A 19107-nucleotide genomic window follows, 5' to 3' on the forward strand; every position below is an offset into this window, starting at 1 on the left:
ATTTAAAAATGGAGGTGCGGAGGGGGGGGAAACGGCAGGAAACTACTGAGCTGTGAGCCAAACACCAATGGCAGGGTGGTGCTGGAATTGTAAATGAAAGATGTAGTAGGAGAACTCATTGAAGAGAATAGGAGGAATGGTTGACAGAAGGAAAACCATGTTTGACTCATCCACTGAAGGACTTTGAGGATTTCTGGTTTTGGTATTGGTTTATTATTGTCACTTGTACCAAGTACAGTAAAAAACTTGTCTTGTGTACCATTCGTTCAGATCAATTCATTACACAGTGCGTTGACGTAGTACAGGGTAAGAACAATAACAGAATACAGAGTAAAGTTTCACAGCTACAGGGAAGTGCAGTGCAGGTGGACAATCAAGGTCAAACAAGGTTGATGGTATGAGTCCATCTCATCGTATAAGAGAACCATTCAATAGTCTTATCACCGTGGGATAGAAGCTGTCCTTGAGGCTGGTGGTGTGTGCCCTCAGGCTCCTGTATCTTCTGCCTGATGGGAAAGGGGAGAAGAGAGAATGACCCGGGTGGGTGGGGTCTTTGATTATGCTGGCTGCTTCACCAATGCAGCGAGAGGTATAGACAGAGTCCATGGAGGGGAGACTGGTTTACGTGATACGCTGGGCTGTGTCCACAACTCTCTGCAGTCTCTTGTGGTCCTGGGCAGAGCAGTTGCCATGCCAAGCCGTGATGCGTCTGGATAGGATGCTTTCTTTGGTGCATCGATAAAAATTGGTGAGTGTCAAAGGGGACGTGCCAAATTTCTTTAGCCTTCTGAGGAAGTAGAGGTGCTGGTGAGCTTTCTTGGCCGCGGCGTCTACGTGTTTGGACCAGGACAGGCTATTGGTGATGTTCACTCCTGACAACTTGAAGCTCTCAACCCTCTCGACCTCAGCACCATCGATGCAGACAGGTTCATGTACACCGCCCCTCTTCCTGAAGTCAATGACCAGCTCTTTTGTTTTGCTGACATTGAGGGAAAGGTTGTTGTCATGACACCATGTCACTAAGCTCTCTATCTCCTTCCTGTACTCCGACTCATCATTATTTGAGATACGGCCCACTATGGTGGTATCATCTGCAAACTTGTAGATGGTTAGAGCAGAATCTGGCCACACAGTCATGAGAGTATAGGGAGTAGAGTAGAGGGCTGAGGATGCAGCCTTGTGGGGCACCAGTTTTGAGAATAATCGTGCTGGAGGTATTGCTGCCTATCCTCACTGATTGCGGTCTGTTGGTTAGAAAGCCAAGAATCCAGTTACAGAGGGAGGTGTTGAGTCCCAGGTCTCAAAGGGTTTGGTGATGACTTTGCTTGGAATTATAGTATTGAAGGCAGAGCTGTAGTCAATAAACAATAGTCTAACGTAGGTGTCTTTACTGTCCAGATGCTCCAGGGATGAGAGTAGGGCCAGGGAGACGGCGTCCACTGTAGACCTGTTTCAGCGGTAGGTGAATTGCAGTGGGCCGAGATTGTCTGGGAGGCTGGAGTTGATGCGTGCCATGACCAGCCACTCGAATCACTTCATGATGGTGGATGTCAGAGCAGTTACCTTGTTTTTCTTCGGTACCGGGATGATAGTGGTCTTCTTAAAACAGGTGGGATCCTGAGACTGAAGCAGGGAGAGGTTCAGTCTGTCTGCAGATACCCCCGCCAGCTGATCAGCATAAGATCTGAGCACACAGCCAGGGACACCATCTGGGCCAGATGCTTTCCTTGTGTTCACTCTCTGGAAGACTGATCTTACATCCTCGATGCTGACCATGGGTTCAGTTGCATTGGACGCTGTCAGGGTGGGTGGTAACAATCCACTTCCCTTCTGTTCAAAATGCGCATAGAACGTGTTAAGCTGATCGGGAAGGGATGTGCTGTTGTCAGCGATGCTGCCTGACTTTGTTTTGTAGCCTGTTATAGCCACAACTGACAGCTGGTCTGGGACTCTATTTTGAACCTGTATTGTCTCTTGGCATCTCTGATAGCTTTCCGAAGGGCATATCTCAATTTCTTGTAAAGGTCAGAGTCATCTGATTTGAATGCAGCAGTCCTCGACTTCAGTAGGGAGTGGACCTCCCGGTTCATCCATGGTTTCCGGTTTGGGAACACCCGTATTGTCCTCTTTGGTACACAGTCCTCAACACACCTGCTGATAAAGTCTGTGATGGTGGTGACACACTCATCAAGGCCGGCAGCTGAGTTTTTGAACAGGGACCAGTCCACTGTCTCAAAGCAGTCATGAAGGAGCTCATCTGCTTCCTCAGACCAGCACTGCACGACTCTCTGTACCGGATCGTCCTGTTTCAGTTTCTGTTTGTATGCAGGGAGGAAGAGCACAGCCTGGTGGTCAGATTTACCAAAGTGAGGGTGAGGGGTGGCTTGGAAGGCATCATTAATGGATGTATAGCAGTGGTCAAGGGTGTTGGTGCCCCTGGTGGACCAGGAGATGTGCTGGTAGTATTTTGGTAACACACTCTGGTGGCTGGCCTGATTGAAGTCACCTGCGATAATGAAGAGGGCCTCAGGGTATCCTGTCTCAAGGTTGTTGAACACGGAGTATAGCTCATTGAGTGCAGGCTTCATGTCCGTCTGGGGTGGGCTGTAGACTGCCATCAGGATAGCTGAAGTGAACTCCCGTGGCAGGTAGTATGGACGACACTTCACCGTTAGATATTCCAGGCTGGGTGAGCAGGAGCTCACCAGGACCGTCACGTCCGAGCACCACAAGTTATTGATTAAGAAGCAGACTCCTCTGCCTCTAACTTTGCCCGAGAATGCTGTACGGTCCATTCGGTGGATTGAGAAGCCCTCAGGTTGAATGGCACAGTCAGGTGGAGCAGGTGTAAGCCACATTTCGGTGAGACATAGCACGCAGCAGTCCCTCAGTTCTCTTTGGTAGGTCTCTTTCTCGACATCAGGTCTGGAGGAAGTATTGGAAAAAAATGTCAAACAAGAGAAGCTGGTGAGACTGAAGCCAATGAATCGCAAGGTCTTTAAAACTGTGAAAGGATTCAGTAGGCTAGATCTAGAGAAGATGTCTTCACCTGTGTCTGAGATCAAAACTAGTGGGGCCCAAGGTATCAGAGAGACACGGATAAATGTATCTGGGTATTCAGAAGAAACCCCTTTACCCAGAGAGCGGAAAGAACAAGGAACTACTTCCATAGGGAAGGTTTGGGGGGAGGGGGGGGAAGTTCGATTGACGTGTGGAAAGGAAAGCTGGAAGAGGGAGTGGGTGTGTTAATAATATTGGCAGCAGTAACTGGTCCCATAGGGCTCGCTGTGACCCCATGGGACAATTGCCCTTCATTGCTTTCTATTCCATGCAGTTTGGAAATCCCAATTTTCACATCGTCGCCAGCTGAGCTCTCAGGGCTACCTGGACATACCAATAGAATTCCTACATCTGTTTCCCATGAAGCTTAGGACTCTGCTGGTGATGAGAAGAGCTTACCTCTTCAAGTTGCTCCTCATGTCTTTAGAACCTGAAGCTGTGGAAGTTCTGGTCATAACACAGGAAGGAACGATGGGGCTAGAGTTTCAGGAGCAGGCTGTCCAGGACAGAGAAATTATCAGTGAGGGAAGATGGTGAGGCTGGGTTGTTACAGAGTTGGCCGCACAGAAACCTTTGGCCCATTGAGTCCCTGCCGACCATCAACAACCCACTCTTACACTCATCCCATTTTATGCTCCCCACGTTTCCCATCAACTCCCCCTAGATCCTACCGCTCACCCACACACTTGGGGTCAATTAACCCACCGACCCCGCACGTCGTTGGGGTGTGGGAGGAAACCGGAGCACCCGGGGAAATCCGCGGGGTCACAGGGATAACGTGCAGACTCCACACACACACACACACACACACACACACACACACACACACACACACACACACACACACACACACACACACACACACACACACAACGGCAGAGGTCGGGATGGAACCCAGGTCTCTGGAACTGCGAGACAGCATCCCTATCCACTGCACCACCCTGGCAGAACAGAGCAAGCAAAGGGAACTTTAATCCAGGTGTATAATATTATAAAAAGTCTGTGCGGGGGGAGATAATAAGGAACTGTTTCCCTTCATGGCTATGTCAACAATCAGGTGTTTTCAACTGAAAATAGTTTTCTGAAGGATGAGAGGTCTTAGAAGGAGTTCTCTTCACCCAGTAGGTAGTGTGGGTGTGAAGGGGTTAATGGAGACACCACCACTCATTTAGGAGAGATTGGACAAGCTGGCTACTGATTGGCTGCTTCCTTGGGCTGGGCAGCCTAGAACAGATGGGCAGAATCCCGGGGAAATCAATGACTGGGGGAGGAGGGGGCTTTCTTTACTTGGGGATTTGTAAACGTCTGAGAGTTCTCGGCCTTAGGGGCCGTCGGTGTGGATGGACTCGGGGACAGGGTGGGTGGACAATTGGACAGGGAACCGAGGGGAGGGAATTGGGTTGGGACAGTGGCCCGAGGTAACAGGGTCAGCTGTGATCTCATTGGACGATGCAGCAGGCCCAAGGACTGACTGGCTGACGGTTGGTTCTCTCACTCACTCTTAGTCACAGAGTTCAGACGTGCAGCATGAAAACAGGCCCTTCGGCCCACCAAATCTATGCTGACCACCATGAAGCCATTTACAGTGCTCCTTGAACTCTCTTTCCTCTCACTCCTTCTCTCTTGTGATGAAGTTTTATAATTGCAGTATGTTTGATTTTAATCATCCAAGGAACTAGTTTTAATGTTATCTTCAAAACATCACGTCATAATGATCACAACATAATATTTTGAAGAAATTTACTTCTTCCTGATTTCAGTTCTGCATTTTTTTTCTCATATTTCTTTACACTGTGTTGTTGTTAGATTTAGCAACTGACTTTCAGAGCTGAGTTGCCCAATGTTTGGGAACATCCTTTAAGCTCTTGTGCACAAGCCGGGCTTCAAAGGGTTGGCAGATTTGAGAATGTCCCCTTTCCGATGACAGTGACAGGCTTTTCCACCCAGCAAGGATGTGGCGCCAGATCTGGGAAGAGGAATGAAAGGGTTTTCTTTTAGCAAGTGTGGACGTGACAGGATGATTGGGCTTCCGGAGTCTGCTGTGAAATCTGTGAACAGCACAGGGGGAGCCCAACCAGACACTGGTCCGACACTCCCAGTCAGTTCTCTGGACCCATTCCTTCCCCACATCCCTATCTTTCTCTATTTATCCCCTTCCCTTTCAAAGGGGATATTCCAGATAGACTGTGTGCTAAAACATGTTCCTCCTTGCACTCTGAGTCCCTCCACCTAACCTAATCATCGTGTTATTTACACGATCTCAACCTTTCTTGATATTAACAACCTCTGTCAGACCACCTCTCAACCGCACGAGTCTCTCCCTATTGATAGAATCCTTCATCCCTGTAACCAATCTCATCAGACAGAGATTTACCTGCACCTCCCTTAATATCATCTGCTGCATGCGGTGCTCCAAGTGTGGCCTCCTCTACATCGGCGAGACCAAACGCAGAGCAGGTGGCCGTTTTGCAGAACACCTGCGCTCCGTCCGGAACCACGATCTGCATCTCCCCGTTGCCGGTCACCTCAACTCCCTCTCCCACACTATCACTGATACGTCAGTCTTTGGCCTCCTCGGCTGCCAGGAGAATTCCAAGCGCAAACTGGAGGAACAGCACCTCATTTTCTGTCTTGGAACCTTGCAGCCTGACGGCATGAACATTAAATTCTCCCACTTTAATTAACCCCCACCCACCGTGCCCTTTCCTAGCTTTCTTTCTACCTTTCTCCCCTCACCTTTGACCCATCCCCCAGTGGATCTGCTCTCCCCTCCTCCCCCACACCTGCCTATCACCATCTCTTATCTGCACCTACCTATCACAAGCCTGTGCCCACCCCGCCTCCCCTCTTTTGTCCACCTATCACTGCTCTGCTTTTCCTTCCTATATATCGGGCTTCCCCTTTTCCTATCTCCAATCCTGAAGAAGGGTCCTGACCTGAAACGTTGACCGCCTGCTTTTCTCCGCAGATGCTGCCTGGCCTGCTGAGTTCCTCCAGCGTCATCGTGTTTTTCATCTAGATTCCAGCACCTGCAGTCCTTTCTTTCTCTTCAGCAATCTCATCAATCGCTATAATCATCTCTCCAAAAATTCTCGGCCCTCCTCACACTGTTCCCGGGAACAGACACAAAGCTCCAGGTGTGGTCACAGTGGTTTGACAGACTTGCTGGCCTTTGTGCCCCTATAAAAACATGCTTGCTTTAACAAATTACGTTTCAAATTCTTTGCAAACACCCCAAGGCATTTCACAGCCAATGAAATAGTTTAGAGGTGGAGTAACTGATCCATGGCCAGATATAGTGCATTGCAAGATCCCAGAAACGTGAACCTTTGTTGTTGGTAATATATATAAATTGGATGAGGACTTTAAGTGATCTGATTTCTAAGTTTGCGGATGACATGAAAATCAGAGATTTTATAGCAAAGAAGGTTGTCTAAGGACACAGAGGGACATCGATCAGCTGGAAAGTTGGGCAGAGCAGGGGGCAGATGAAATTTAATCTAGAAAAGTGTGAACTAATGCACTTTGGGAGGTCAAATCCTAGTAGGACATCTAGAGTAAATGGCAGGGACCGTAAGAGTGTTGATGTACAGAGGATGGGGTACAAGTCCATAACTCCCTGACAATGCCAACACAGGTGGGTAGGGTAGTGAGAAAGGTATTTGGTACACTTGCTTTCATCGGCCGAGGAATTGAGTATAAGAGGTGGGGCGTCAGGTTGCAATTGTAGAAAACATTGGTAAGTCCACACTTGGATTATTGTGTACAGTTCCGGCTGCCACGCTGCAGGAAAGATGTGGTAGCAAGAGAGAGATTGCAGAAGAGTTTCCCCAGGTCGTTGCCTGGAATGGAGGTTGGAGAGGCTGGGTTTATTCTCACTGGGATATAGGAAGCTGAGGGGTGACCTTGCAGAGATTTGTAAAACTATGAGGATAGATAGCTCGTCTCTTTTTCCCAGGGCAGTCTAGAACTAGAGGGCACAGGTTTAGAGGAGTCCAGAACTAGAGGGCACAGTTTAAGGGAGTCAAGAACTAGAGGGCACAGTTTAAGGGAGTCTAGAACTAGAGGGCACAGGTTTAAGGGAGTCTAGAACTAGAGGGCACAAGTTTAAGGGAGTCTGTAACTAGAGGGCACAGGTTTAGGGGAGTCTAAAACTAAAGGGCACAGTTTAAGGGAGTCTGTAACTAGAGGGCACAGGTTTAGGGGAGTCTAAAACTAAAGGGCACAGTTTAAGGGAATCTAGAACTAGAGGGCACAGGTTTAAGGTGAGAGGGGAGAAATTCAAGAGCTGTGTAGGGGAAATATCTGGAAGGAGCTGCCAGAAGAGGTGCTGGAGGAAGATACAACTACAGCGTTTAAAAGATGTTTGGACAAGTCCTTGGATAGGAAAGGGATCCTGGCCCAGTACGGGCAAATGGGGTTAGCATGGATGGGGATTACGGTGGACAAAGGGGAGGGAAGGGTCTGTGTCTGTGCTGATTCCCTGAGCATGTAGAGAAGACCGGGTAAGTAAACAGGCCTGGACACCAGGCAAGCTGCCCGTTTCGCCCCAAACCCACCGCACCGTAGGGTTCTCAGCTGCCCATGGTAAGGAGCCAGGAAGCACTTCTGTACACACAACACGGCCTGCCATATGAATAGCTGAGGGTGCGGCACCACTCTCCCCGTGGCAACAAGCAACAGACAATAAATGAACACCTGTGGTCCAGGGAATGTGTAATCAAAGTGAGAGTAGGCCAAACTGTGACCAGTAGCTGTCCAGTTTGAGGTCATTCACCTAGACAACAGGCTCTGCTGAGGTCAGAGACCAAAGTGACTGTGGGATCCTTGTACAAAGAACATTTAAAAATCAGGAAATATCATTTAAAAGTCAGCAGCTTTAAATTCCTGGGCATTAACATAGCTGACGACCTGTCTTGGGCCCAGCACATTGATGTAATCACAAGGAAGGCACGCCAGTGTCTTTACTTTCTTGGGAGGTTAAGGAGGTTCGGCTTGTCACCGAACACTCTAATAAACTTCTACAGATGTGCTGTTGAAAGTATCTTGACTGGTTGCATCATGATCTGGGACGGCAATTCGAATGCACAGGAACGTAAGAAGCTCCAGAGAGTAGTGGACTCAGCCCAATACATCACGGGCACATCCCTCCCCACCATCAGCAGTATCTACAGGAGGCGCTGCTTCAAGAAGGCAACATCCATCACCAAAGATCCCCACCATCTGGGCTGTGACATCTTCTCGCAGCTCCCATCGGGCAGGAGGTACAGAAGCCTGAAGTCCCCACACCACCAGGTTCAGGAACAGCGACTTCCCTTCACTCATTCGGTTCTTGAACCAACCGGCACAACCCTAATCACTGCCTCTGTACAGCAACACTGGGACCACTTTGATCACTTTGCACTAAAATGGACTTTTTTTTGTTCTCATTCTGTTCTTTCTAGTAAAAATTGTGTGTAATTTATGTTTTCTTTTAATGCTGTGTATCTGATGCTCTGTGCCTGTGATGCTGCTGCAAGTGTTTCATTGCATGGACTTGTGCATGCGACAGTAAACTCAACTTTGACGCAGAAAATAATCCAAAAAGCTAGCGGGACTCTGGCTCGCCAGGGCTGGGGCACTGGTCCTACTTCAGCTGAACAGACATCTGGAGCACTGCTGCTCTTCTAGCCCATGGCCCGCGCAGGAGGGGGCTTTGCCAGAAGGACACCAAGGTCTGAGGGCCGAAATGTGGGGCAGGTTCCGCAGACAGGTATTGGGGCTGACTTGATTGAAATTGTGAAAGGGAGCTGATGGCGTAAAAGGGGTATTATGTTTTCCACCTGAGGAGCCTGCAGCTGGGAGCAGAGGTAGGAAATATCCCGACGCAAAAGGGTGCAAGGACCTTGGAACATTCTTCTGTGCCGCTGAGCCAATTGTTAATTTATACCTGAAAATGTCAGACCAAGGTTGTGAGGGATACTGGAGAAGGGAGCAGTGATTGCTCCCGATCCATTGATGGTCCAGGAGCCCAGTGGTGGTCTGAGACCCCTGGAGAATGGTAGGACCGCTGCATGGTTAAATTACCACCTTCCTTTCTGTAATCTTTTGGCTGCAATAATTATCTTTTGTTCCATTTTGATAAACGTTCACGCCTTCAAAGAAACTGGCGTTTCAGGATTAGCAGATGTCTCCTTCCAGAACTGACTGTGCATGCGCTGTGCTTCAGTCCTGGCTCTTACCTATTCCTCAAAATCCCCCTGTCTCCCCCTACCCTCCAGCCACAGTAGGATCGTCGAATGACTGGGCAGCACAGAGACGCAGCTAGTAGAGCCACACACTTCCAGCGACCTTCAAGTCACGTTCAGGAACAGCTACTTCCCTTCAACCATTCAGTTCTTGAACCAACCGGCACAACCCTAATCACTACAATTTAGCAGCACTATGACCCCTTTGAACTAAAATGGACTTTTTTTTTGTTCTAATTCTGTTCTTGTTAAAATGGTGTATAATGTATGTTTTTTTGTGTGATGTTGTGTATCTGATTCTCTGTGGCTGTGATGCTGCTGTAAGTAAGTTTTTCATTGCACCTGTGCACACGTACAACAAATTTGACTTTGACCTGGGTTCAATCCTGGCCACGGACACTGTGTGTGGAGTTTCCACGTTCTCCCTGTGAACCGCGTGGGTTTCCCCCGGGTGCTCCGGTTCCCTCCCACCTCCCAAAGACGTGCAGGGTCGGTGGGTCAATGAGTGGCGGGGAAGGTTCGTAGCAGGAGAATGCAGATTTACGATGAGGCAGACAAAGTGCCTGCAGTGGGCTGTGATCTGAGACTGGTGTGGCAGTGGAAGCGGACTATGCAGGTCAAAGGGAACAATTGACAGAGAACAGGAATTGGATAGCTCTTGGACAGCACAGAACAATGGGCTGAATCGCGTCTCGCTGGTGATGTAGTGCACTGCCCCAATGCTTTCAACCCAATGATGACCTGCCTGACCCTTTTCCTTTGCAGGTCTCCTGCTTAAGTCCTTGCTGTTCCCTGAAAATTCAGACAATGGCTATGTGATCATCCAGCCCAAGAAACCGATGAAACTGAGTGCCTGGACTCTGTGCATGAAGCTACTGACTGACTCCCAGAGCACCATGTCCATCTTCTCCTACGCAACCACTGCTCATCAGAACCAGATCCTCGTGGAGATGGCCAACGACCGGCTGAAAGTTCACCTGGCTGACCAACGAGTTGACTACAGGGTGCCCGTGGGCTTGGTGGGATGGACCCCGGTCTGCGTCACTTGGGACTCGGCCACTGGGCGGACCGTGGTCTGGGTTAACGGAACACGGACCATGAACAAGATCTCCAGTCAGGGAAAGGGGGTGGTGGCGGAGGGGTCGGTGATTCTGGGGCAAGATCAGGACACCGTCGGTGGGGGCTTCGACAAGAAGCAGAGATACGTGGGTGAGCTGACAGACGTGAACATGTGGGACACTGTGCTCCAACCGTGTGAGATGCCCGTCCGCAGTCATAATGCTAGGGGGAATGTGATAGACTGGACAACTGTTCAATATGAGATCAAGGGGAATGTGATCATCATTGATCTGACTGAGTAGGAGCCCTGAGGGGCCTCAGACAGGACCAACAGTAACGTCAGGCAATGACACGGTTCCATCCGAGCACTGAGCCACAACCTCATCGTCCTCCGCGGGTGAAGTGTGTGTGCCTGCTGTGGGGCACAGATCTAATCAATAAAATGTTTCACTGCACCTCATCTCTGTAGTGTTTTGTGTCATAGAGTCGTACAAAACAGAATTAAGCCCTGCACTCCCTGTGACCATGCTGAAAGGGTGTTGGTGTGGTTCCCACTCCTGGTGAGGGGACGGTGGGGGTCGTACTCCCAGGGTAGGGGACAGTCTCATTCCCGGTGTAGGGGACGGTGTGGAACCCACTCCTGGTGAGGGGACGGTGTGGAACCCATTCCTGGTGAGGGGACGGTGGGGGTCCTACTCCCGGGGTAGGGGACAATGTGATTCTCACTCCCGGTGTAGGGGACGATGTGGCTCTCACTCCTGGTGTAGGGGACGATGTGGCTCTCACTCCCGGTGTAGAGGACGACGTGGCTCTCACTCCCGGTGTCGGGGACGATGTGGCGCTCACTCCCGGGGTAGGGGACGGTGTGGTTCTCCTGGTGTAGGGGACGACGTGGCTCTCACCCCGGTGTAGGGGATGGTGTGGTTCTCCCGGTGTAGGGGACGACGTGGCTCTCACTCCTGGTGTCGGGGACGATGTGGTGCTCACTCCCGGGGTAGGGGACGGTGTGGCTTTCACTCCCGGTCTAGGGGACGGTGTGGTTCCCACTCCCGGTGTAGGGGAAGGTGTGGCTCCCACTCCCGGTGTCGGGGACGATGTGGTTCCCACTCCCGGTGTAGGGGAAGGTGTGGCTCCCACTCCCGGTCTAGGGGACGGTGTGGTTCCCACTCCCGGTGTAGGGGACGGTGTGGCTCTCACTCCCAGTGTAGAGGACAGTGTGGTTCTCACTCCCAGTGTAGGGAACAGCTGAGTACCACAGAGACACAAACCCAGTCTAACCAGCCTCTAATTTTAATTTCAAAACAAAATTTTCTCATGAAAATAGAAATACACGTCACTGTGCATGGCTCTCGTTACATTCGCAGTGTCGTTCAGTCCAGACATCGTCATGTTGTTGAGTCTCCACTGTTGTTGTGTGAATGAATTCCACATACAGACCACAACTGCCACCCATGTGCTCCTCTTTGTTTGAGAGGCTGTTACCCAGGCCCCACCCCCTCAGTGTCCAGTGTCTCAGGACCCCAGACTGTGCATCTTCCCCACGGAGCCTTTGCACTGAGCTTCAGTGCCTCCCTCAGCACTGACTCCTGCACCCTGGGATGTGCCGGTCGGCAGCATTCCCTGACGTACATCTACTGATGCCGGAAGACCAGCAAGCTTCGGGCAGACCAGAGTGGGTCTTTCACCGAGTTGATGACCTCCCAGCAGCAGTCGATGTCTGTCTCGGTGTGTGTGTGTCCCCGGGGACTGCCCGTCGGTCAGAGAGTCCTCTGTTACACAGCTGTTTGGGATGGACCTCAATATGGACCCTTGCATCCTTCTCCAGACCTTCTCTGCAGATCCACAGACCACAAAGAGGTGGGCGACCATCTCATCCCCCTCACAGCCACCCCAAGTGCAGCGTGTGTCGGGAGGGAGTCTCCAACCGTACAGGAAGGATCTGATGGGGAGTGTCCCTCTCACTGCCAGCCCAGTGAGGTCTCGGTGCTTGTTACTAAGTTCTGGCCATGGGATGTCTCGCCAGATGGTTTGGACGGTCTGCTCGGGGAAATACCCCACAGGATCCACCGTGCCCTTCTCCCACAGGGCCTGCAGGACATTCCATGCTGAACATTGCCTGTTGGACTTATGGTCACAGGGCTTTTGTTGAAAGAATTTTTCCACGAAGGACAGATAGTGCGGCAAAGTCCGACTGATTGGGATATTGCATGGCAATGAAGCCAGGTCCATCCTTCACAACACCGGGGACAGGGAGATCCTCAGCACGTAGTTGTTCCTTTGTTCAAGAAGGGAAATAGGGACAATCCTGAAAACTATAGACTGGTGTGTCTCACGTCAATGGTATGTAAGCTATTGTAGAGGATTCTTAAGGATTGGATTGATGAGCATTTGGCCTGTTTAGGGACAGCCAGCGTGGCTTTGTGCAGGGCAAGTCGTGTCTCACAAACTTGACCGAATTTTTTGAGGTAGTTGAAAAGGTTCTTGATGAGGGGAAGGCAGTGCTGTTATCGACATGGACTTTAGTAAGGCATTTGATAAGGTCCCTTATGGTAGGTTGATTCAGAAGATAAAGATGCACGGGATCCAGGGTGAATTGCAAGTTTGGATTCAGAACAGGCTTGCCCATAGAATACAGAGAGTAGGGGTGGAAGGCTGTTATTCTGGCTGGAGGTCTTTGACCAGTGGTGTTCTTCAAGGATCGGTGCTGGGACCTCAGTTGTGTGTGATATATATCAATGACTTGGATGAAAGTGTAGATGGGTGGATTAGCAAGTTTGCAGATAACAGTGGAAATGTGGACAGTGTAAAGGACCATCAATGAATACAGCGGGATGTGGATCAGTTACAGATATGGGCAGAGTCGTGGCAGATGGAGTTTAATCCTGACAAGTGTGAGGTGTTGCACTTTGGGAGGTCAAATGAAAAGAAAGTATTCAGTCAATGGTAGACCCCTTAATAGCATTGAGGCATAGAGGGATTGTTGGTCGCCCCGTTACAGGAAGGATGTGCAGTGTACAGAAGAGGTTCACCAGGATGCTGCCTGGATTAGAAGGCATGAGCTACAAGGAGAGGTTGGACAAACTTGAGTTGTTTTCTCTGGAGCGATGGAGGCTGAGGGGAGACCAGATAGAGGTTCTTAAAATCATGAGAGGCTTAGATAGAGTAGACAGCCAGAATCTGTTCCCCAGGGTAAGAAATGTCAAACACCAGAGGACATACTTTTAAGGTTAGAGGGTGGAAGTTTATAGGCAACGTGAGGGGTATTTTTTTTCCCCACAGAGAGTGGTAGGTGCCTGAAATGGGTTACCAGGGGTAGCGACAGGACCAGGCAGTTTGGTGGAGTTTAAGAGGCTTTTAGACAGACACATGAATATGAAGGGAATGGAGGGATGTGGATGATACACAGGAGGAGGACACTTAGTATAAATCGACATCAGGATCGTCACAACCTCACGGGCCTATCCAGTGCTGTACTGTTCTGTGTTCTGTGAGATTCATCAAGATATTGCCTGGAGTGGAGTGTTTCATTCATGAGGAGAGACTGGGTCTGTTCTCCCTGGAGCAGAGAAGGTTGAGAGTGGACATCATTGAGGTATCTACGATGATGAGGTGTAGGGATAGGGTAGACTTCAGGATACCATTCCCCATGTCAGAGGCTAACAAAACTACGTCCTCCATAGCTTTAGGGGAAGGGGGAAGAGATTTAGAGGGGATCAGAGGGAGAGATCAGAGATCAGAGAGTGGTGAGTACCTGGAATGCACTGCCTGAAAGAGTGGGTGAAAGAACAGTCACTGACCGTGTTTAAGAAGCCTCCAGACCAGCATTTGAATTGCCCAGACAAAGAAAGCCACGGGCCGCGTGCTGAAGGATGGGATCAATGAGGAAGTGGGGAAGAAGCTGCTGTTGAACCTTGCGGTGTGGGGTCTTCCGGCTCCTGTACCTCCTGCCTGATGGCAGCATTGAGAAGAATAAAAAATAGGAATAACATCAGATGAGTGTAAATGGGTGGTCGATGGTCAGCACAGACTCAGTGGGCAGAAGGGCCTGTTTCTGTGCTGTTATGACTCTATGGCTCTGGGATGGTGAGGAGTTTAGATGGTCAATTTACATAAAGAAACCTGTTCCCATTTGATCCCAGTGATAGGTTGGAGCAGCAGTTACGGGGGGAGATGTGTGACCCACACCTTGTTTGAACAGAGACGGGTAAAGGACCTGGAACTTGCTGCCGATGAGAGCAGTCAAAGCAGGGATCATATCCCCGTGACTGGGGTTGTAGTCTTAGTTCATTGTCAAGGTTAGCAGTGTATCCAGCAGCTTCAGGTGAGGCAGTGTGAAGGCTGGGCTGCCCCCCAGAGAGGGGTCCCTCAGGGTGAGAGCTCTATTTGTGGTGTGGTCGAGGGTCTGATTTGGGTGGTATCCTTCACAATTTGTGAATTGTCACAATTGGAAAGTCAGGGGAACACACAGCAGTCCTCATTGAGGGGGTCAGGGGTGGAAAGGGTGAGCAGCTTCAAGTTCCTGGGCGTCAACATCTCAGAGGATCTATCCTGGGCCCAACACATCAATGCAATCACAAAGAAGGCACTCCAGCAGCTCTACTTTTTTTTTTAAGGAGTTTGTGGAGATTTGGTATGTCACCCTTGCAAATTTCTTTTGGTGTACGGCGGAGAGTATTCTGACTGGTTGCATCACTGCCTGGTACAGAGGCTCCAATGTGCAGGATTTCAAGAGGTTGCAGACTCAGCCAGCTCCATCGCGAACACAACGCTCCCCACCATCGAGGACAGCTTCAAGAGGTGGTGCCTCAAGAAGGCAGCATCCATCATTGAGGACCCTCAGCTCCCGGGACATGCCCTCTTCTCGTTACTTCCATCGAGGAGGAGGTACAGGAGCCTGAAGACCCACACTCAACATTTCAGGAACAGCTTCTTTCCATCCGCCATCAGATTTCTGAACGGTCCATGAGCACTACCTCGTTATTCCTTTTTTGGAACCATTTATTTATTTTGTAATTTATAGTAATTTCATTTCTCTGCACAGTACTGCTGCTGCAAAACAACACATTTCATGACATTTTTGTCAGTGACAATAAACCGGGTTCTGATCCTGTTCCTCCTGTGGGCCCGGTCTGTCCTCAAGAGGGCGCTGGTTGTCCAGGTTGTCCTCCGAAGGTTAAACCTAGGACTTCATTGCAGCAGTTGTGGGTGGTGGTGGTGGTCACAGCAGGAAGAGAAGGCTGCCATCTATTTGTGGGGCTTGGAGTATATCCCAGCATGGAATTCCTCATGGATGTGTGGCTTGTTTTATAATGAAGGTGACCAACAATTTCAAAAAGAAACTTGCTAGCGACATAAACTTGCATGGTGTCAGGGATCGGGTGAGGCAGTGAGACTGACTGGATTATTGTAAAGAGTTCTCACTAGCTGAATTGCCTCCTTCTGTGCCATTACAGCTCAGAGACTGCACAGTGACGCAGCTGGTAGAGCCGCTGCCTCACAGCTCCAGTGACTGGGGATCGATGCTGACCTGCAGTGCTGTCCGTGTCTTCCACATTCTCCCTGGGTTTTCTGGTTTCTCCCACATCCCAATGACATGTGGGTTGGTGGGTTAATTAACTGCCATAAATTGCCCCTAGTGTGTGGGTGAGAGGTTGAGTCTTGGGTTGGGGGGGATTGGGGGGGGGGGGTGGGGGCGGAGAAGAGTTGGTCGGAATGTGGAGAGAATAAAATGGGTTGGGGTAGGATCAGTGTAAATGGGTGGTTGATGGTTAGCACAGATTCGATGGGCTGAAGGGCCTATTTCCGTGCTGTGTGACTCCGTAACTACAGGGAAACCAGCTCTGGACAAACTCTGAGTTTCACCGTGGCCCCAACCCTGAAGCCACATTACTAGATTCACAGTCAAGAGTTCTCGGAATGACATGGAGATGAGAGTTCTGGGAATGACACAGAGATGTGAGGTCCAGCTGTCCAGTGGTGGCTGGGAAATGTAATGTCAATCTGGATTATAGCTCATCTCATTGGTCTATACAGGTGACCCTCGCATTACCGCTGTTCCAGTTACAGAAACTCACCCTTACATACTTCACAAATCGCTGCCCAAAAATTTGGGATACAGAATAAAATTTGCTTGCGTGGAATTTGTGGAAATAAATGAATACTACATTTTTCTTTCCAACTTGCATTTCTTAACACATACACAGATGATGTAGCTTCTCGTTATGGAAAATCACGACGTGGACCATTTTCTAGAAACACAACTCCCCTGTAACAGGTTCAACCATAGATGCATTCTTTGAAGTCACATACAGCACTCCCAAAACAAAACAAATGAACGTCAGTTCCACAATCTTGCCCCACTGACTTCTGTTGGTGAATAAGATGAAAGAAACATTTTTCCCCCCAAATAGTCTTTCAGGCTGTTTCATTGTTTTTCTTTTATTGGTTAAAATTGAAATTATGCCCCAATTATAAACAAAAAAATGATGTCCTATTACAGCAAGACTTTTGCACAACTAATCTCAATCGGCTGACCTGAGGCCCAGTGCACCAAACAAGGCTGAATGTTGCTTCACTCTCAGCCTGAAGCGCAGACCTTAGGATGATCAAGGAAAAGGTTCCTTGCTTTAATATTGCTCTGAACTGAGGGGAACCACCTCAGTTTAACACTACCTGTGGTCCTTGCTCCCTTTCCATGGTTTAAGAGCACCTTAAACAGGGGACTGAGCACAGAGGAACAAGAGACTGCAGATGCTGAACTCTGGAGCAACAAACTGCTGGAGAAACTCAGTGGGTCAAACAGCATCTGTGGGAGGAAAGGAAGCATCCCTGCATCAGGACCTGAAACGTCCCACAGATGCTGCTCGTCCCACTGAGTTCCTCCAGCAGGTAGTTTGTTGATCAGGATGCTGAACACCTCTGACACCTGTGTAAACAGTGAAGATGAGAGAGTGTCCTTGCTCTGGGGTGTGTTACAGCCCCATATACAGTAGAAATGCACGGAGCTACCAAACAGACGGTACAAAGATCCTGAAGCTTCCTTGCTTGGTAGTTAATGAATCCCCTGAAGCAGGTTGTGGCACATTAAATGTTATTGAACTTACAGAACAAAAAGCATGCATGTGCCCCAAAGGTGGAACCTCTGGGAATCATGAAAAAGATTGGGAAATTTTGTGATAGGGTCAATAGGTTGGGGAAATAGGGCAATGGTCAAGGTGGTTTACAGGGCAGGATAGAAGAGTAGAACAGTCATAAGATTCGGAAGGTGTTCAGATCACAAGGCAGAGGTGGCTGGAGCAGAGGTGAACATATGGAAGTTGGGATGTAGCTTGAGCGCAGGAGAGTTAATCAGAAGATGTCCAGAGTCAGTACAGAAGGACCAGAGCATACATTACAGAATGGGGGAAAATGGCTGCCTAGCAAAGGAAGGCAAAGTCCCATCTGTCCACATGATCTAACCTTCCAGACCAGCCTGCCGTGTGGGACCACAAAGTCCTTGAAGTCCATACAGACAACATGCACCGCCCTGCCTTCATCAATCCTCCTGATCGCCTCTCCAAAAGACTAACAGATTTGTGAGACAATTCACCATGCCCAAAGCCGTGTTGACTATCCCTAATCAGTCCTTGTCTATCCAAATGCTGGAATATCCTGTCCCTCAGAATCTCTTCTGGTAACTTACCCACTGTGTTAGGCTCACTAGCCTGTAGTTCCCTGGCTTGTCCTTGCAGCCCTGCTTAAATAACAGGACAATGTTTACCAACTGTGAACTGAAGGACTGCTGTGTGCTCTCTCACCAAAATGTGGCTTACACATGCTTCCCCTGACTGCGCCATACAACCTGGGGGCTTCTCAATTCACTGGATGGCCTGTACGGTGTCCTCAGGCAAAGTTAGAGGTGGAGGGGTCTGCTTCCCAATCAACACTTTGTGGTGCTCGGATGTGACGGTCCTGGCGAGCTCCTGCTCACCCAGCCTGGAACATCTAATGGTGAAGGGCCATCCAGGCTACCTGCCACAGGAGTTCACTTCAGCTATCCTGACGGCAGTCTACATCCCACCCCAGAGGGACATGAAGCCTACAATGAACTACACTGTTGTCAACAGCTTGAAATGGGATACCCTGAGGCCCTCTTCATCATTTCTGATGACTTCAACCAGGCCAACTTAAAGAGTGTTACCAAAGTACTACCAGCACATTTACTGTCCCACAAGGGGCACAAATAACCTTGACCATTGCTACCTAACCATCAAAAACACCTACTGAGCCACTTTCCACCCACTTTTTGGAACGTCAGACCACCCAGCTGTGCTCATTCTCCCTGCATACAAACAGAAGCTGAAACGTGAGGATCCAGGACAGAAAGTCATACAGAGCTGGTCTGAGGAAACAGATGAACATCTACGTGACTGCTTTGAGTCAGTGGACTGGTCCATGTTCAAAGACTCAGCCTAGATTAGTATGTCACCATTGTCATGAACTTTATCAACAAGTGTATTGAGGACAGTGTACCAAAGAGGACAATCCGGGTGTTCCCAAACCAGAAACTGTGGATGAACCAGGAGATCCACTCCTCACTGGTCTAGAACTGTGGCATTCAAATCAGGTGACCCTGACCTTCACATGAAATCGAGATATGATCTCCTTAAAGCTATCTGAGATGTCAAGAAATAATACCAGTCCAAAATAGAGTCCCAGACCAGCCATCAGTTGTGGCAGGGCTTACATGCTATAACGGGCTATAAAACAAAGTTGGGCAGCA

The 19107-nt window shown here is 49.5% G+C and overlaps 1 protein-coding gene across 6 annotated transcripts in view; it reads left to right on the plus strand.

Annotated features, from left to right (window-relative positions):
- Positions 1 to 10784, plus strand: part of LOC127586705 (C-reactive protein-like) — a 67399-nt gene extending 56615 nt beyond the window's left edge. For all 6 annotated transcript variants that reach the window (XM_052044860.1, XM_052044859.1, XM_052044865.1 and 3 more), the window contains one exon: positions 10053 to 10784. In XM_052044860.1, the coding sequence (XP_051900820.1) occupies positions 10053 to 10648 (596 nt within the window). In that variant the 3' untranslated portion in view covers positions 10649 to 10784. The remainder of the gene's footprint in view (positions 1 to 10052) is intronic.
- The last annotated feature ends 8323 nt before the right edge of the window (positions 10785 to 19107 follow it).

Source organism: Pristis pectinata, chromosome 37, assembly GCF_009764475.1.
Source record: "Pristis pectinata isolate sPriPec2 chromosome 37, sPriPec2.1.pri, whole genome shotgun sequence".
Lineage (NCBI taxonomy): Eukaryota > Metazoa > Chordata > Chondrichthyes > Rhinopristiformes > Pristidae > Pristis > Pristis pectinata.